The sequence below is a fragment of the Leguminivora glycinivorella genome, chromosome Z (genome assembly GCF_023078275.1).
Source record: "Leguminivora glycinivorella isolate SPB_JAAS2020 chromosome Z, LegGlyc_1.1, whole genome shotgun sequence".
NCBI lineage: Eukaryota > Metazoa > Arthropoda > Insecta > Lepidoptera > Tortricidae > Leguminivora > Leguminivora glycinivorella.
Window position 1 is genome coordinate 13,062,840 of NC_062998.1, and position 20,407 is coordinate 13,083,246.

The window sequence follows — 20,407 nt, forward strand, 5'->3', positions numbered from 1 at the left end:
GTCCATTGCACAGATAAAGAATTTCATACGTGAGAGCGAGAAGATGATATTTGTTTTTTCTCTCTCTCTCTCTCTCTCTCTCTCATATGAATGTCAGTGACATGCCTAGACTCCGCCGCCTGGCGGGATAAAAAATGTCAGTGTGCCTCCTCATTAGAATGACCATTTCAAAACATTATTTAGGTATACCAAAATCAACCCTACAAAAATCATCCCGAAAAAAGAACTTAAAAAACTTAATTAAATACGTTTTTACTTATCCATGGATAAAGCATGTACCCAGTATGCCCACTAACAGATGTCTTATCCACGTGGATAAGTGATATGGACAACCTCTAACGGTGATAGGTATGACAACCTCTTAAGTGGTTTTCCGTTCTTATTGATATTATAAATGCAAAGGTTGTTCTTTAGTTACGCTTTCACGCATTGCCATTAACTAATTTTATGAAACGATGAGCAACTGTATTAATTATTTTCTCGTTTTACCAATAATAATAATTCAATGCAAGTCGTATGTTACTAGCTCAAAGATCTTCCCTTATCTTTAATCCTAGAAAATATACCATATTTATCTCTGCTCTAAAAATTTATGAGGTCACTGCATATTTTTTACATATTATGGAATGTCAATGTAATTTTTACATGGGCACCTCATCAAAGTTAAAATTATTGAACTGAGCTGAGTAAAAATTGTCTTAAAATTACACCCTTTTTACGATTACCGAAACTGATCTACAAACGGGACCTAACTGATATACCAAGCCAAGACTAAACGATCATATCGCGATTGCCAGAGAAATCTAAACAGCCTTAGGTACACATACAAATGTAATGTAAAATCTAGCTGTTATTAGCTCAAAGGCAATGACGATCAGATAACGAAAAGGCACGGTCGAGTTCACAAACATCTCCACAAGCCAACATGCCAAAAATATAGTTGAAAGTCTCTTAGACAGTGAAAATAAGGTAGCGTGTACATATATTTGGAATGCTGGTTAGTAAAGATGTTTGTGAACTCGGTTGTGCCTATACTGGGCGTTTGGCTGGCGGATGTGGTTGAGCTAGAGTTCTCGTCGCATGGGTGTCATTTTACAGGCACGATTACCACTACAAGGTGAAAAAAATTATGTAAGTGCGTGCACAAGCACGTGCTGCCAGTGCATAATCTTCCTTAGAAGTACCAATGTTCATTATTTTTTCCCCTCACTAGCTCGGAAACACGTGTTTTGTCCTTTAATACCAGCGGGTAAAAACGCATTTTATCCACTAGTGGGTAAAGTAATTTGACCTTGAATAAATTCAAATTAACTGCTTTAAAATTGATAAAAGTAGGTGAATCTAGTAATAAAGATGATTTACCACCTGTGAAACTACTGGAAGCAGTGATGAACGCATTTTTTGCGTTGTAGTTTCCTCGCTGTAGTGAGGGGAAAGTTTTGTGTTACACTCGGGTGCAAATGTATTTTACTTCTCGTGTGTTAAAAAACTCGCAAGTTTAGGATTCTATTCTCGAACGACTAGCTTCGCTCGTGGTTCAACTATAGAATCCTTTCACTTGCTCGTTTTTCAATTCCACACTCGGCGTTAAAATACAACTTTGCCCCCTTGTATAACAAATAACTATTATACTTAGGTACGCATTTGCGCAAAGAGGGTTCTGTGATACTCGTAGATTACGTTTCAATAATTTGTTGCTTGAGACCGTTATTTTTATAAAATATCGGATCTTACTTTCAAGCAGAAAAAAAAATAGAGAAGAGTCGTGAAATGAATGGGGTCCAATACATTCCACGACTCTTCTCTTTCCGAACAGACTCTATCAGTTTGTGTCATTTCAATTCCTTTGTTTGTCTTTTGTTTGAATTTAACCCTGAAGAAGCTCGGGTTTGCTTTTATGTACTTATTTACTTCTAAAGTATGTTCCTTAGATTGCCTTGCCCGCTAGCTAGAGAATCTACTCGCGAATCAATATCACTTAATATATTTATTTGTCCTCCAGGCTCACCGCAAATAATGCGAGTGCACACACTGGCCTGATTCGGGTATGTGGGCTATCGTATTTTACCCATTACCCCGCCATGTACGGCCGTGTGTACCTGCCCCATTGATTTATAAGCCGATAGCTATTTCGGGCGAACGAAACACTCGTGCGCCGCTTTCATTTTTGCCCCTGTTCAATAATAAACAATCAACCGGATATTTGAAGGTGTTTTGTTTTGACGTCTATGAGATTAATAGTATTCTTATACGAGTGTTAATATGGGTTTTTATGGTTATTTGTTATTTAGTAAACTTTTTACCGAAAGGGATCGGGATTGATGTATGTTCCATTATTTATAATTATAGAATAACAAAAGCTACTCGGGTAATGATGGAACCTCTCTGAAGCTAATTTCATTTAATCATTAGATCTTTACACACTTGGGATAAACTTAATAATCGAATATGATTAATGGACTTTAACTGTAATATGATCTCTCAAGAACAAAAGAAAATAGGGCACCGAATACAATTCAAACGATGATCATCTGAAAATTACTTATAAACTAACCAACTAAATTCTATGCATTGGGTACCTACAGTTCTCTGTAATTGAAATAAAATACTGAACTACCGGTGTTTATGAATGGACCTTTGCTTACAATGTATAGAACCTACGTTTGTTTGTAACATAAAATTCTCAGAAATGAATTAATGTGTACGCGCGACATTGCAACTATTATTTTACGACATCAATAAATATGAACGTCCTAGAAAAAGTATCAACAATTTAAAGTGATTTTCCTTTACCTAACAGTCATTGTAATTACTAGTAATATGACACTTATGTATAAGTATAATATCATCTTTTACAATAGGAATATTTTGAATTGCAAAACGATGAGGTCATGACGTTAAGGTTTTTTAATTAGATTTTGTGGATGGAAATTATGATTTCACGAATCACAATTAGGTACGCTGACAACAATAACAAAAGAAAGTCTTGAGCCGAAAGAAATCAGGGATGTCTAAATTCGTGCGACATATGAACTTTCTATTGTGTGTTGCCAAAGCAAAGTATTAGGAGAGACACACCGGGACACCACTTTGAACTTCAACAATGTTCTGATTTTGTACGTGCCAGCTACGAGTTTCCAATTCCTTTGAAACGAACTATTTCTTCCGATGGCTATTTGACATTCGTATTCGTGAGGATAGGTAGGACACAAAAGGTAAGCGAGGTAGACACGAAAGAAATAGGAACTTTAGGCATACATAGTATGGCGCATGCGGTGAGCACTATCCAAGAGAACCAAAAAATATCTGCCTACCTCCCGACTAAAGAATAAATCACTACATGATGCGGTGATATCCCGGGGACATGATAGCTCGGAGATCACGGGTCAGAGCTCTAACGAGCTCACAGGCTTACCATTTGACGACCAATGACGCCCTCCAGCACATCCGTCAGTAGCAGGCCGACAGAGCAGTGTAATGATCTCCGGACTATCACGTGATAGACATTGACTCTTTCGCCCGCTCTGTCCTGTCCCGTTGTGACATAAATCAAAGGTGTCTACAGACTTACCATTTGCTGCGGGTTCCTCTGCTTGCGGTGGGCCCGTGGCACCTTGAGCCCGGTAACGCCCTAGAGATCTTATAGTACGTCAGCCAGGAACAGTCCGTCGGCACTCTCAGTAAGTGTCACGTGACTACTGTATAAATAAATACATCGATCCATTACCTCTGTTAGCGACGCGTCGAAATATATGTAAAATAGCATAAGAATTCGATTAAGACTGTATTCGCAATAAAGATTATTTCGTAGGTAGGAAACGGGTAGAACTGCGTTAGTTAAGTTAATTTTGTCAATTCCGATTATTAAGTATGATAATAAGACTCATATGTGATGTATTCGATAGCAGGCAATTCCCATATTCCTTCCTTCCCAAGTCGCGGAAACCGAGTCCAAAGTTCAATCTAAACTCAGACTGTCCATTGGACTACGATTAATAGCCAATAAGCACTAACGTGAGAGGCTTAGAGCGAGAAAACCGAACTCTCCTCTGATTGGCTAAAAATATTTCCTTAAAGTTCCGAAATCATTTTCCTTTCACCCGAAAATTGCCTTAGGATTACTCGAATCCAAGCCAATAACTCGATAACTATGAGACATATGAAGATGTAAATAGTTTTAAAACGTAGCTGGGAACTTACGTAACACGATAACCTACATTTCCATAGTAATATGCCGTTATCGATAACAATGGAGCTCAAGGCAAGCTGAGAAACCAGTCTATTGTATGGCCCGGACGGCTAATCACCTCTTCTATTGTGTAAAAACGTAAACAAACGCAGGTGCATTCCACTCGAGGTGAATGACCCTAGTGTCAGGTGCATTGTTACGTAATTTCGAAGCGATAGCCTAATTAGTTTATAAGCAATTAGGATTTGAACGAAAAATGATAGCGTTAAATTCACGTAATCGAGCGCCGTAACGCGTTCGACCAATCACGACGCGCCATCCGTCGCCTATCGGGCGCAATTATTTACCTCTCTATCGCACGGAGCCTCGCGCTCAGCCGAGTCGTGATTGGGCGAATAAATTGAAATGTTTCTTTCCGTGAAGCGTAGGCGCATTCTGAAAAGGGGTATAAAAGGAACGATCGCTCGGTATGGGACATTCGAATTCGACCGGAACAAGAAGAACCAGCAGCCTCCAAGGAAAACCAGCAGCCAGCAGCCTACTACAAGCAGCCTACAGCCAGCAGCCAGCAGCCTACAGCCAGCAGCTAGCAGCCTACAGCCAGCAGCCAGCCACCCTCCACGACGGGTAGCGGCAGCAGCAGAAAACGACAGCATCGCGACGTATCGTCCGTACCGAGCGTTTCGTTAGGATCAAGTTAGGATATTAGCTTAGGAGTATTTTTATAACCGCGTTAAAATTAGAGTCGTTGATTTTTGTAAATATAAACCATTTGATTTGATTCGTTTTTTAGTTAGTTTAATCCAAAATCATAATCGGTACGGTTGATTGCTGAGGACGACATCGAAGCTCAAGGTACAGGCCCGGGACGAAAGAGTGAGTCGCACGAGCTCCAGCACATTCTCTCCACTTCGAGCCGTCGATAGGAAGCTTTGCGGACGCGGTCTGCAACAGTTTCTGGTCCTTCGAGCCGGATATTCGTGCGGACTACGGGTCTACAGCGACGTACCTGTCATGAGCGACGACAGGATGGTAAGGACGAGGTCCAGGTCCAACCGAGCTGCGTCAGTGACGAGCGAAGAGGAGAGGCAGCAACTACTCGACGAAGGCGCGTCGGCGGCCCGCGAACGAGAGGCCGCACGCGCAAGCGCTGAGAGGGCGATGGGCGCCGACGCGGCGCGCCCTCCCTCACCTCCCTCCGGACCCGCTGGCGTAACGGAAGGGCTTAGCGTCGCCGGCGCGCAACCGATGGGCGCGGCGACAGCTAACAGCACGCTCAGGTATGGATTAACCGTAGAGACACCGAGGTCACCGTCCTACGACACGACATTGCTATGGCGAAGGGATTTAGCCAAGCGGTTACGGCGTCGTTCCAGACCCACGCCGATCCCAGCTAGACATCCCAAGGCTGCCGTCATAGACAGAACTACCGAGAAACGAAAGTCGCTGCAGGAAACTACCAAGGAGGTAAATAAACCAATTATTAAAGCTCAGTCCGTCAGATCACATGCGAGCAGTCGCACTGTGATAGAAGCGCAGCTGTCTCAGGCGGAGCTCGAGGCCAGCGAACGGCTAGCGGAGATATCCCGGAGGGAGTTGCAGCTAGAAGCGGACATGGTACGTAAACGGCTAGACGCCAGAAAACTGCAGATCCGCGCTAATGCGGATAGCGCAGACGAGCACGAATCTGCTGGTAGCGTGCGGAATTCGAATCAAGATCGATTAGACGAATGGCTAGAGAACTCGCGAGACGCGACGTCAAAACCCATTTGTAAGAGGTTAACCGACGAACCTCTACCCAAGTACGAGACTCCGAGACGACCTGCGCAGGCGGAGCGGCATATTCGAGGCCTCTCACCGGACCGCCAGGTATATCGGCGATCGATATCGCCACCGTCGGAGTCGCGTAGGCGATCGATATCGCCACCGGAGCGACGCAGGCGATCGACGACGCCGCCGGCGCGTCGCGAGCGATCGACGTCGCCACAGCTGGACGCGCGTACTCCGCACACGGCGCACACGCGCGCCACCGAAGGTACTGTAGCAGAGTCCATGCTGCACCTGTTCGAGAGGATGCAGATGGCGGCCCGTCCAGCCCCGAAGGATATATTCGAGCTGCCGCATTTCTACGGAGACGTCAGCGAGTGGAGAAGTTTCTACAATACCTACGCAGAGACATCGAAGCGGTATAAGTTTACTGACTACGAGAACGTGGCGCGGCTCAGGATGGCTTTACGCGGGGACGCAAAGACGTGTGTGTCTCACGTGTTATCGACAGCCACCAGACCCGATATGATCGTGAGAATACTGAAAAAGCAGTTTGGACGCAGCGAGGTATTGTTAGACAAGGCGATTGACGACCTGCGAAAGTTGCCGCAGTTGGGGCCTACCGCGAACGACCTCAACACTTTCGCGATAAAAATAATGAACGTGGTATCTACAGTTATGGATATCGATCGAAGGCACTATGCCGATAACCCCATGCTCATCAGAGAGGTTACGGACAGGTTGTCGCCGCATCTTCGAAGCAGATGGTGCGACTACGCGAAGAAACATCGAGACAGCAAGGACCCGGAGATTCTGCAGTTGGCGGATTTCCTCATGGAGGAGAGCGAACAGGAGATGTCCTTCTGTCACGCCCGCGCCGCCCCGAGGCGAGCGCAGGCGCCGTTATCAGTGCCGCACGCGCGCGCAGCCGGCGCTCGCGTGAAAATATCCGCAACGCACAACCCGCCGAGAGCTCCCACAGGACGTCAACACGAGGTGCAGAAAGTGACGTACGCGACACGTCAAGCCACAACATCCCGTTCGACGACGTGCCTGTTCTGCGGTGGCGGTCACCTGACGCCGGACTGCCGCAAGTTAGCCGCCCAATCCGTGGGCGCTAGATGGGAGTGGGCGAAATTAAATCGTATATGCTATCGCTGTATCGACGCGAAGCATATGAAAACACAATGCAAGGCCAAAGCGTGCGGCGTTGCAGGCTGTCCTCACGTACACCATCGACTGCTTCATGCGGACTCGCCGCAGGAAGTGCGTGAGGATACGGCTATGGTGCTAACACAAGAAATCAGGTCAGTACCTACATCGTCAGCAGTGACGTCATCGGCCGAGCCAGCGGACACGACGGAGCCGCGAGCTGCGGACGACGAGAACGACGCCCGCGTGTACGTGTCGTCAACACCGGACTACAGCGTGCTGCTAAAGGTACTACCCGTAACCGTATCAGGTCCAAAGGGAACGGCGCATATCTTCGCTTTCCTTGACGATGGATCCACCTTGTCAATGATCGACCAGGACGTCGCGGACGAGATCGGCGCGGTCGGTCAAGACGAGCCGCTATGCATAAGAGGTATTCAGCGGTTGAAACTTAGCTCAGTGACACAGACGGTCAAGGCTAAAGTAAGCCCCGCTCGTGGCGGCTTGACATACGATATATCCCTAAAAACGGTAGACGGACTAGGGATACGCTCGCAGTCATTAAATAAGAAGCGTCTATTGGAATACGAACATCTGGCGGACTTGGGCGACGAGTGCTACACGGGCATGGGCGTGCCGCAGATGTTAATAGGCGGAGACTTCAGTCATCTTATAAACCCGACGGAGGTGAGGCAGGGCGGCGAGGACGAGCCGTGCGCAGTTAAAACCTCGTTAGGATGGGTTTTCTTCGGGCGAATGCCGAGGTATGTACCAAATAACGAGCAGGTCGTGATGCACTGCCACAGTGACGACAGTGATCTCGTGGAGCAGGTCAAGAAACACTGGGCAGTCGAGGCGCTTGGCATAACGGCAAAGGACAACATTCGACCCGACGACCAGCGAGCGATCGATACATTCGAACGAACAGTAAAAAAGGTAGGACAGAGATACGAAGTCGGCCAACTATGGGCTGCCGACGACATAAAGCTGCCACCGAGTTTCAACATGGCGAAGGCGAGATTACGCAATCTAGAAGCCCGCATGTCGAGAGATCCTGACTTCGCCAACGAGTATCAAGCACAGATACACAAGCTTCTGGAAAAGGGGTACGCAGAGCGCATCATGGAACCACCGCAGTCAGATCGGATGTGGTTTCTGCCCCATTTCAGCGTCTACAATTTAAATAAAGGAAAGTATCGCGCTGTATTCGATTGCGCCGCGAAAAGTCAGGGATGTGCATTGAACGATTTCATCCTCGCGGGACCGGATTTACTACAGAGCCTGCTGGGGATACTACTTCGATTCCGTGAGTGGGAATTCGCCGTCACCGCGGACATACAGGAAATGTTCCTTCAAATACAGCTGCGAAGAGAGGATCGGCATAGTCAGCTCTTCATCTGGAGGGGATCGCGGCGTGACGTGACACCGTGGACGTACCAGCTAAGCCGGGTATGTTTCGGTAACATCTCTTCTCCTTTTCTCGCACACTCGGTGCGGAATAGGAATGCGACGGACAACAAGGATCGCTATCCGGACGCGGTCTACGATATCCATAATAATCACTACATGGACGATTATGTGGCATCATATGAGACAGAACGGGAACTCATATCAACAGCGACACAGGTGAGACTAGCACACGCGGAGGCTAGCTTTCGGCTGCGCAGCTACGCTAGCAACAGCGAGTTGTTAATGCGAAACATCGATCCGGAGGAGCGAGCGACGGGACCTTCTCATCTCGGAGAAAAGCAACAGACCGTCCTCGGAATGACGTGGGACCCAGAGACGGATACGCTGGGGTACAACACGAAAATGCTACGAGTGCCAGACGACGTGAAAAGGTACGAGCGATCGCCCACTAAAAGGGAACTTTTGAGTGCCGTAATGTCAGTTTACGACCCATTAGGCCTCATAGCGCAGTATATGATAAGCGCTAAGATCGTATTCCAACGTGTGTGGACAAAGGGCACGGACTGGGACGAGCGGCTGCCGGCGGAGGAAGCGGAGGACTTTTTCCGGTGGCTGAGGGCACTGAGCGACGTGTCCGCGCTGCGAATACCCCGACGATACGCCACGCCCACCGGTGCAGTTAGAAGAGAACTGCATATTTTCAGTGATGCATCGACCGAGGCCTACAGCGCGGCGGCCTATTGGCGAGTATCGAACGACGAGGAGGAAACGCAAGTGAGCTTAGCTATAGCGAAAAGCCGAGTTTGCCCGCTAAAGGTAATGACAGTTCCCAGGCTCGAATTAACCGCAGCAGTCGTCGGCGTGCGGCTGGCGGAGACAATTTTACGCGAGCAGCGTTATCCTGTGACAAAGGTGACGTATTGGACAGATTCCATGGTTGTTCTCGGATGGGTTCGCGATGACGCGCGAAACTATCGTCCGTACGTGTCACACCGACTTGCGGAGATCGCCGAGAAAACAGATAGAGACGCGTGGAGGTATGTACCAACCGCTCAGAACCCCGCAGATCGAGCGACGAGATGTCAACCAGCGCAGAGCGTGCGCATCGAGGACGAGTGGTACGAAGGACCGCGCTTTCTCTATGGACCCGAGACATCATGGCCTAGTCACACATCGAATCGAACAGACGACCTGCCTGAGAGGAAGGCGAGGCCGTCAACCGAGACGTCACTGGCGATCATCTCAGCGAAGCCAGACCCTTCGAGCGTACTGCCAGACGTGAGACGGTTTAGCAGTTACGACAGACTGTTGAACGCGACAGCGAACGTCTTGCTATTCATCGAGAAAATGAGAACGAAGAATAAAGCCTTGCAGCTACAAGTCAGACATTTGAGAAAGGCAGAACACATGTGGTTGCAATACAGTCAACGACGAAGCTTTCCCGAAGAGCTTCGAGCCTTAAGCCAGAATAGGCTCATCGATCGCAAATCGCGATTATACGACCTGGCACCCGAGCTAGGCGATGACGGCGTGTTACGCATGAAGACGAGGCTGGGCAGCGCTCCAGTATTGTACACCGCGCTACAACCGATAATACTGGATGGCCGCGAGCCGTTCACCCGTCTACTCATCCTGCGAGCTCACCGACGATCAGCGCACATTCACAACGAAGCAGTAATCAACGAACTGCGACAAGAATATTGGATACTACATCTGCGGCCGACCGTGAAGTCTGTAGCTCGAAACTGCGCGCTATGCACACTACGACGAGCAACACCGAGAGCGCAGCCCTTAGGCGATCTCCCGCCCGAGCGACTACAGGCGTATCAACGTCCCTTCACTCACACCGCACAAGACTACATGGGACCGATGTTCGTCACGATCGGACGGCGCAGAGAAAAACGCTGGGTGTGTCTATACACGTGCCTAGTGACGCGCGCTATTCACCTTGAAAGCGTGCACAGTCTTTCAACCGACAGCGCGCTACTATCACTACGAAGATTCGCCGCGAGAAGAGGATGGCCCAGGACGATGTACAGCGATAACGCGACGTGCTTCAGGGCGGCGGCGACGGAACTACGTGAGGCGTACCGGCAATGGCTGCCTGTACTGCAAACTTACGCCACTCAGAACCGAATGGAGTGGAAATTCATCCCACCTGGCAATCCTTCGGCCGGGGGCGCGTGGGAGCGAATGATAAGGACAGTTAAGATAGCGATGTCCTACACTTTCAACGAACGAGCACCGAAACCCGAAGTTTTCGAAACTCTACTCGCCGAGATAGAGAATATCGTCAACCGACGACCACTTACACATGTCAACGTCGATCCAGACTCCGAAGAAAGTTTGACTCCAGCACACTTTCTACTTCTTCATAACGCTAACCTACCGATGATTGGCGTTTACGACGAGAACGAGAAGAAGCAATGGAAGATGGCCCAAGCGCTTGCCGACCACTTTTGGCGGCGCTGGACCAAAGAGTACTTTCCTCTACTGGCACCGAGGAAGTCGTCCCACGACGGAGGGCGGCAACTTCAACCAGGCGATGTGGTCATCGTCGCTGAACCCAATGGTCCACGCAGCGTGTGGCCCCGAGGCGTCGTCGAGACTACCTATCCGGGACCCGATGGACGGGTCCGCTCCGCTGACATCAGAACGAGACACGGGACGCTACGCAGGCCCAGCTGCAGGCTGGCGGTCATCGCGTCGCAACCCATGCACCAGGAGTCTTCGACTGCGGGGACAAAATGTTAGCGACGCGTCGAAATATATGTAAAATAGCATAAGAATTCGATTAAGACTGTATTCGCAATAAAGATTATTTCGTAGGTAGGAAACGGGTAGAACTGCGTTAGTTAAGTTAATTTTGTCAATTCCGATTATTAAGTATGATAATAAGACTCATATGTGATGTATTCGATAGCAGGCAATTCCCATATTCCTTCCTTCCCAAGTCGCGGAAACCGAGTCCAAAGTTCAATCTAAACTCAGACTGTCCATTGGACTACGATTAATAGCCAATAAGCACTAACGTGAGAGGCTTAGAGCGAGAAAACCGAACTCTCCTCTGATTGGCTAAAAATATTTCCTTAAAGTTCCGAAATCATTTTCCTTTCACCCGAAAATTGCCTTAGGATTACTCGAATCCAAGCCAATAACTCGATAACTATGAGACATATGAAGATGTAAATAGTTTTAAAACGTAGCTGGGAACTTACGTAACACGATAACCTACATTTCCATAGTAATATGCCGTTATCGATAACAATGGAGCTCAAGGCAAGCTGAGAAACCAGTCTATTGTATGGCCCGGACGGCTAATCACCTCTTCTATTGTGTAAAAACGTAAACAAACGCAGGTGCATTCCACTCGAGGTGAATGACCCTAGTGTCAGGTGCATTGTTACGTAATTTCGAAGCGATAGCCTAATTAGTTTATAAGCAATTAGGATTTGAACGAAAAATGATAGCGTTAAATTCACGTAATCGAGCGCCGTAACGCGTTCGACCAATCACGACGCGCCATCCGTCGCCTATCGGGCGCAATTATTTACCTCTCTATCGCACGGAGCCTCGCGCTCAGCCGAGTCGTGATTGGGCGAATAAATTGAAATGTTTCTTTCCGTGAAGCGTAGGCGCATTCTGAAAAGGGGTATAAAAGGAACGATCGCTCGGTATGGGACATTCGAATTCGACCGGAACAAGAAGAACCAGCAGCCTCCAAGGAAAACCAGCAGCCAGCAGCCTACTACAAGCAGCCTACAGCCAGCAGCCAGCAGCCTACAGCCAGCAGCTAGCAGCCTACAGCCAGCAGCCAGCCACCCTCCACGACGGGTAGCGGCAGCAGCAGAAAACGACAGCATCGCGACGTATCGTCCGTACCGAGCGTTTCGTTAGGATCAAGTTAGGATATTAGCTTAGGAGTATTTTTATAACCGCGTTAAAATTAGAGTCGTTGATTTTTGTAAATATAAACCATTTGATTTGATTCGTTTTTTAGTTAGTTTAATCCAAAATCATAATCGGTACGGTTGATTGCTGAGGACGACATCGAAGCTCAAGGTACAGGCCCGGGACGAAAGAGTGAGTCGCACGAGCTCCAGCACATTCTCTCCACTTCGAGCCGTCGATAGGAAGCTTTGCGGACGCGGTCTGCAACAACCTCTTGCCCTATTGTGGTGCAATCCAGTAGTCAAAGCTCTAGAGAGTCTAAATACTTATTGCTGCGGGTTCCTCAACTTGCGGTGCGCCCGCGGCACCTTGAGCCCGGTGACGCCTTCGAACACGTCAGCCAGGAACAGTCCGTCGGCACTCTCAGTAAGTGTCACGTGACTACTGTATAAATAAATACATCGATCCATTACCTCTTGCCCTATTGTGGTGCAATCCAGTAGTCAAAGCTCTAGAGAGTCTAAATACTTATTGCTGCGGGTTCCTCAACTTGCGGTGCGCCCGCGGCACCTTGAGCCCGGTGACGCCTTCGAACACGTCAGCCAGCAATAGAGATGGGTAGGGGTGAGTAAATACTGAGTATTTACCCGTAATTTACTCAAAGCACCGAGTAAATACTCGTATTTACTCATTTGGGTGAGTAGAAACTGTTACCTAAAAATAATTTAAAAATGAGATTTAAGTACTTAGTCGTGTTTATTTTAACTGTGTGGACATGTTTAAATGATATTTATATTATTAGAAGCTTATGGGAGTCTTAGTTTGTCGAAAAAGAGGTAATCACTGTGAGAAAAAAATAGTGATAATGTTTAGTTAGCAGTTCTGTTTTAAAAAAGCAGGTATTTACAGTAAAAGTATGAGACATAAATTAAATTGATGTTCTAGATAACGGCATGACGTTCGGAAGTGATTGTCAATGTAGCACTTACGACCTTTTATTAAGGGTTTTCTAAAGAAAACTCAAAAATGGCTCAGCTGATGACGTTTAAAGTAGTAGTTTTGTGTTTTGTATTATATGGGCAATAATTTGACGGTTTCTGGATATTTTTCCAACAACGTATTCGAAAGTTATAAAGGTATAAACATTATTTCGGCCTCAATTATCGTTTTATTCCAAAACTGTTCATATTATTAAAAAACTTTTTTAGAAACATTCAATTAATTTTTAAAGACCTATCAGATGATGTATAACACACAGGTAATTTCTGAATTTTATTTTTGTGAAAAATAGTTACATGTATGGAGAGCACGTCTTTAAAATAAAATTCATATAAATTTGATTACTTAACTTAGTAGCCGATAACAAAATACACCAATGTTTCTAATTTTTATTTCCATTTCAGCACGCTAAATAGTTTATACCCACCAATTTGAGTAAAAACGAGTAAATACGGGTATTTTGAGTAAATACTGAGTATTTACTCGATATTTACTCTTGAGTATTTACTCACTACCCATCTCTAGCCAGCAACATTCCGTCGGGCCGCTCAGTAAGTGTCACGTGACTACTGTATACATAAATACATCGGTCCATTGCCTCCTGCCCCATTGTGGTGTAATCCAGTAGTCAAAGCTCTAGAGAGTCTAATGACTTACCATTTGCTGCGGGTTCCTGGGCTTGCGGTGCGCCCGCGGCACCTTAAGCCCGGTGACGCCCTCGAGCACGTCAGCCAGCAGAAGCCCGTCGGCACAGTCGCGCGCCAGCCCGCCGCCGCCGGCGCCCGCGCGGCGGCGCGACCGCGCCCGCTCCAGGTAGTGGTTCGCCCAATCGGTGTAGATCTGAAAACAAACGTTGATAAAATTAGTAAATTGTTCGCTGTTCTACCTGCTCGCTAATATTATAGATGGTGCAGGTATACACGAAGATGCTCGCCTTGTTATTAAACCTTAAATGTTAGATTTGACGCGTCATCACGAATGAGAGGATCTATAGGTACCATCAGCAACACTGTTAGTAGCTGTACATTTGTAATCCTTATTACAAGGGAATGAAGTCTACCGATGGTTAGTTAAGAGTGTGGCTGTTAGTACAGTCAACCAATTGGAACCTTATTACCCTAGGCCACTCTACAACTATGTATGTCAAAATGACAAGCAGTAAGAGATTTCTAACAATCTGATTTATGACGTCACTATGACATAGTTCAGTGGCCAAGAGTGGTGTGGTTGACTGTACATATATAGTTAGTAACTAGACGGTACCTACGTTAGTAACTTATGAATAATCAGTGATATAGTGCCTTTATATTGTTACCTAACCGTAAGCTATTTCTAACATACGACTTATACATAACTTTAATTGTAAGCGGCATGAAGTAGATTCGGGCACGCCACTTGTCATTATTTCAATGCTTAGCACCGGAATTAATGATTTTAAGTATAAAATTTCACCACATATACTTAGACGATTTTCAGTAGTTTAGCATATGTAGTTATAAATTCATAAATCTATAACGGCAGATACTGACAGACTGCAATCTAACTGCAAATTGTATGAGAACGTCGTTGCAGTCGGTGTACAATTCTCATACAAGTTGCAGTCTTGCAATTGGGTCTCAGTGCGATGTACCGGCCCTTGATGTAGGTTACATGCTTAAAAATTGTAGGCATCGATAAACTGCAATAAGAATAACCTTGAGGTTGCGTAACACATCCAATCGAATCACACTCAAGTACGTGGTGATATGATAATCGCCACGTTAAAGACTCAATAAAATAACAATTAAATTATGCTTTTAATTAAAACTGTGTTTTAATGCAGCGTGTAGGTAATATTGGTTAAATTACCGACCACGTGGCACATAACATTATTTCGTGAATTTAAAAGTAACTTTTGGACCTAAATAAAGTAGGCAATTTAAGAAATCTTACCTTAATAACAAGAAAGATTGGAGAAGAAATAACGAATAACTCATAATCGGCAGTTTCATTTCTACAAAGAGCTGTAATGCATATTGTACATATTTTAATAAATAACAGGATAGTAAAGTTACACTTTTTCGATACTGGTAACTCTAGAAACTTATTATCAAATCCTTGGCATACCCAAGTGTAGGTAAACTAAATATAAATATGACGTGTTAACCATTAACAACAATAAAAAATAATTTCATGAACAAATCTGTTTAATTGCTCCAGCCATATTCTGATCTCGGCTAAAATTAAGTATTCTAGAAGGCTCCGACTGACAAAGGACATCTCCGTAACCTTCAGAAAGATTTCACGAAGATAACTTGCTTTTACGGAGATGCGCGTGTCTTGGGTGCATTGCACAATCTTGACCGAATAATTTAACCTTAACGACATTATCCGCAAAAAAAAATCCTCGAGGAAAACATAATTCGCTGTTAAAAAATCTTCTTCAAGCTAGATAGATATTTTTGATATCCCCGTCGTGGCAAGTGTTATTTTAAACGCCAAATTTCTATTCTATCATATCGTTTACTTATTACCGTTTCACATGCGGGGCTATCGAAATTGCTATCAAGCCTGGCAAGGCGGTCAACTCATATTCCTATGTGGTTCATGTCATGACTTCATGAGTCACAATATATTGATTTAGACTAACACGATTTGCACTCATAATTTTAGAACAAAACGGGACTTAATCGTGTAAACACTTACATTTATATTTGGCCCGACGTTTCGAACATCACATATGTTCGTGGTCACGGGTAGACTGACGAGGAATTGCATCAACATCTAGCCGCGCGAGTTTCTCGAACTACCCGCGCTTGTTCTTGATTATAACCACTGGATCTAGCTCCATAGTCCCAAAATTTATCAACGGAACGTCTGTTCTACAGCAAAAAGTACGTGAAGCGATTGGAATTAGAAAGCATCGAAATTTCAACCAAAATGAGGGGCAGGGAATTTCTTCTTCGTGGAATCCAGTGATTAGCAAATGTAAGCGTGAAAAACACGTAGGGACACACCGGCAGATATCGTGAGTGTTGTGTGTAGGCAAAGTGACAACCCTAGCAAAAGTGAATAATCAAGAACAAGTGCGGGTAGTTCGAGAAACTCGCGCGGCTAAAGTAAAATCCATAAACCTACGGACCAAATTGACAAGTAAGTGTGAACGAATGTTGCCACAGTTTGGCCAGTGTCGTTCTTATCGATATTAAAATTATGATTACATCGTAGATTTAAGGTGCACCTAGACGGGACAATGAAATTGGCAATTTAATCGGCTAATCAATATACCAACTTTTTCTGTGATTTTGACAGATCAAAAGGTCTGTAGAGTATTAGAGATATTTTTAGGGTTCCGTACCTCAAAAGGAAAAAACGGAACCCTTATAGGATCACTTTGTTGTCCGTCTGTCCGTCCGTCCGTCCGTCTGTCAAGACCCTTTTTCTCAGGAACGCGTGGAGGTATGAAGCTGAAATTTATATCAATTACTCAGGTCTACTGTCCCTTGAAGCTGTGAAAAAATCAAACTTCTAAGCCAACGCAATCAAAAGATACAGCCGTTTATGCCGCAAATTTTCGACACTTGCAAGGGAATCAAAACCTAAAGGGTGCTTCCCGTGAACTCAGAATCTTGAAATTTGGTACGAAGCAACGTCTTATAGCATAGATAAAGGAAAAATTACGAAAACCATAAATTTTTAGTTACATCACATAATATATTTTTTTTTAATAATTTTAACCTTACTACCCATTTCCTCATAAACGCGTAGAGGTATTAAATTGAAATTCATACGAAATTTGTACGGAACCCTCGGTGCGCGAGTCCGACTCGCACATGGCCGGTTTTTTTTATTTCGAAGCAGCAATAATATTATTCGAAAATTATATAGATATTTATGACATACTTGCCATAGCGTGACAGATAGTTGATTATCGTCGGACATGGTATTTTATTTTTTACCTACAGGCTCGGAAACCTTTTTATGTTTTAAAACTAGTGGGTAAAAATGCGTGGCATCCATCCACTACCTCGAAGATACATAGAACAAACCAAAATGTGTACTTCTTATTTGAAACTAATATACTTATTCTTGATTTAAACTTGTCTGTTGTATGTACTTTACAACTTGTCGATATATTGTTATCGACATATACCCTTCCCTATTTTAATTTTGCTGTTCCTGGTATCATTTTACCTGTCAGTCATTTGTCAATTTAGTCCGTAGGATTATGAATTTTACTTTAGAAGATGTTGATGCATTTCCTCGTCAGTCTATCCGTGACCACGAACATAATGTGATGTTCGAAACGTCGGGCCAAATATAAATGTAAGTGTTTACGCTATTAAGTCCCGTTTTGTTCTAAAATTATGAGTCACAATGGTTTGATTCTTTTATGCCTATCCGATGTATTCAAATCGAATGTTCTTTAACCATTTTTTCTCGAATCCGAAACGATTTACAGGAATCGCCAGGCATGAGCGATAACCGACCGCCAAAGCAAAGAGTGATGCACTCTTATTTCAATGTCACGCCGCAGATTCCCGGAGGCCTGACTCACGAACATCGTAAAAGATCTTTCCTGTAAGTTTTTTAGGTTACACACACATTAAATATATTATACGCTTCTTCTTAAATAATCCACCCAGTTTAAACAGTTGCATACACTTTACACGAAAAGAAGAAAATGAATTATTAATATCAAGCTAAGCTACACCAAGCACCTACTCGAAATGAAGACGTCACAGACACTTTGATTTATGAATATAACAATAAGCTTCTTCGTTGTAAGTACTTCAGGACCGGTTTGATAAAAATTGATCTTACGGGAACAACCGTAATGGATTAAGGACTGTATCGTTAATTATAGGGACACAACAAACCTCGTCTAAATGTTGACATGTGCATAATTTTGTATTATTATGGTCCGAGAGTATGATCTGAAGGTATTGGTAAGTACTATTTGATATAAGAAGGTCTGATATATTTTTTATTTTAGGGACTTTATGGTACTTTCATTAAGGTCTAGCAAATACATTTCGGACAACCCCTAATCTGGCTTAATTTGAGAATATCTCAAAGACTTTTTGTACGATTGCGACAAACAAAGGTTAATATGCTGCCAAAATATATTTTTTAAGAGTCCTCTTCATGGTTGTTCAATTGGGTACTTGCAGAATAAATGCGGTGAATTTATATAATTTAAAAAAAACGCATTTTTGAGCAACGTTCCGGTTTGCCGTAAATTTTTGATACAAGCAGGATGAGAGAAATAGATAAAAAAAATGAGGCATAGGCCAATGTCTAATAGACATTCATGGTGTTTGAACAGTGCCTAAACCAGATCGATATAAACAGTGTATGATAGTTAAATTCGACATCAAAGTCGGAGTTAGCGTAAGCACCATGCCACATTCTCTAAATGGCCGCCATACACAGATCATGAACTTTATTTTTTTAAATAACAGTGGCTAGACTATGTCTAGATATTCTGCTTTGTGGATCATGTGTCGTTGAGGTTCGCACTGTACAATTTTTTTTCGCAATTGTGTCGTCTTGTACGCACTTTGTGAATTTTCTAGTAGCATTTGTCCGAAATCGTAATTGGTACTCGGGAGGATTAAGTCAATGCTGTCTAAACCACATGCTTTATGTCGAGTTTCTAGGACAAAATGCGTACCTTATTATGTGCCTTATTAAGCCCATGTCTTGTTATAAGAAAAAAATATAATAGCAAATAAATACGGCTACTCAAAGTTGTCCCCATATTTAACGATACAGTCCTTAGGTCCTAGGTTTTAGTAACAAAACAGAAGGAAATCGTTGCTTCGTCTCATATGTTTTAAATCACGATGGTGGACGCACCATAAAAGTTTTCCAATCTCATCAGCATTGTGATAAGTATGAGCGATGTTCGCATTGAATTCTTAAAAGGATTAAGTCATATTCGAGTCAATTTGCCGAAGAATGGGGACAGGCGGGCGCGCGGCGCGACTGTCAGTCGCCGACCGGCCTTCTCCGCTGCGCTCGGGACCGATGGAACCGTAGGCAAGTGGCCAATCACCATCGCTCCGCGGCGAGCGATACACAACTGTAACTGTCGCAATAATCTGGTACAAAGATAGAGAGACAGAAAGCATCGATATCGAATCGCAAGCGATTGCCATCTTGTCTAGGCATAGGCAAGGCTCCCAAGGCCCCCAAACATCGCTCATGCTCCGTGGCGAACGATACGCAACTGTCGGTATCAGTATCAGTACCAATACGGAAGAGCAATAGAGAGTGCATATCTTTCGCTAAGGTGCGTTAGCGATTCGACTGTCTTTGGGCCCCAAGTGCCTAGGCAAGGCAACAACCGCTTGCGATAAAAAAAATATGAAAAGCTTGCGATAAGACAACGAAACGAAATGCTTTGTTTATGTCTTATATATTATATTATTAGTGTGACAGTGACATTAGCGTTTCATTCGCCACAGAGCAGCGCCGATTGGCCTGATACGGTTCACATCTTTGATCTTAACGCACACACTTAATGGATTTGAAATACCGCTTTGATGGGTCCTAACGACTTCTCGATTACCGGCTGCTAATTATAAGCCAACACATGAACATGCAGATGTTATGACAATATACATTTGTATGGCTATTTACAGTATGCAATTAGGATTTTTAAATTCACCACGTAACGTAATTAATTGTATCAATATCTAACGTAGTGACTGACGGACGCATGAATTTTGAGCAGAAACAACCGAAACTAAAAAAATACACCACGCATAAACTTCTTACACTTTTCTGTGGCGCATCTAAGTTCTCAAGGTTTCTGTAATTTTCTTTATAATATGAATAAATTAAAAAAAAACACTTCCATTTATTTTACTAAAGTAGGTATACCTACAGATATTCTTGCGACGAATAACTCGAATAAGAAGCTGTTTGGGAACATCACTTTAGTAGGTTTTACGCCGTCACGGGTGACCTCTGTTATCCCTTTGCCTAACTAAAACATACCACTATTATTCT

At 44.3% G+C, this 20,407-nt stretch overlaps 1 protein-coding gene across 4 annotated transcripts in view; it reads right to left on the reverse strand.

Annotated features, from left to right (window-relative positions):
- The window catches only part of LOC125241288 (protein sickie), a 205,504-nt gene that overhangs the window by 171,779 nt on the left and 13,318 nt on the right, over positions 1–20,407 (reverse strand). For all 4 annotated transcript variants that reach the window (XM_048149685.1, XM_048149684.1, XM_048149683.1 and 1 more), the window contains exon 2: positions 14,066–14,248. In XM_048149685.1, coding sequence (XP_048005642.1) covers positions 14,066–14,248 — 183 coding nt within the window. The remainder of the gene's footprint in view (positions 1–14,065; positions 14,249–20,407) is intronic.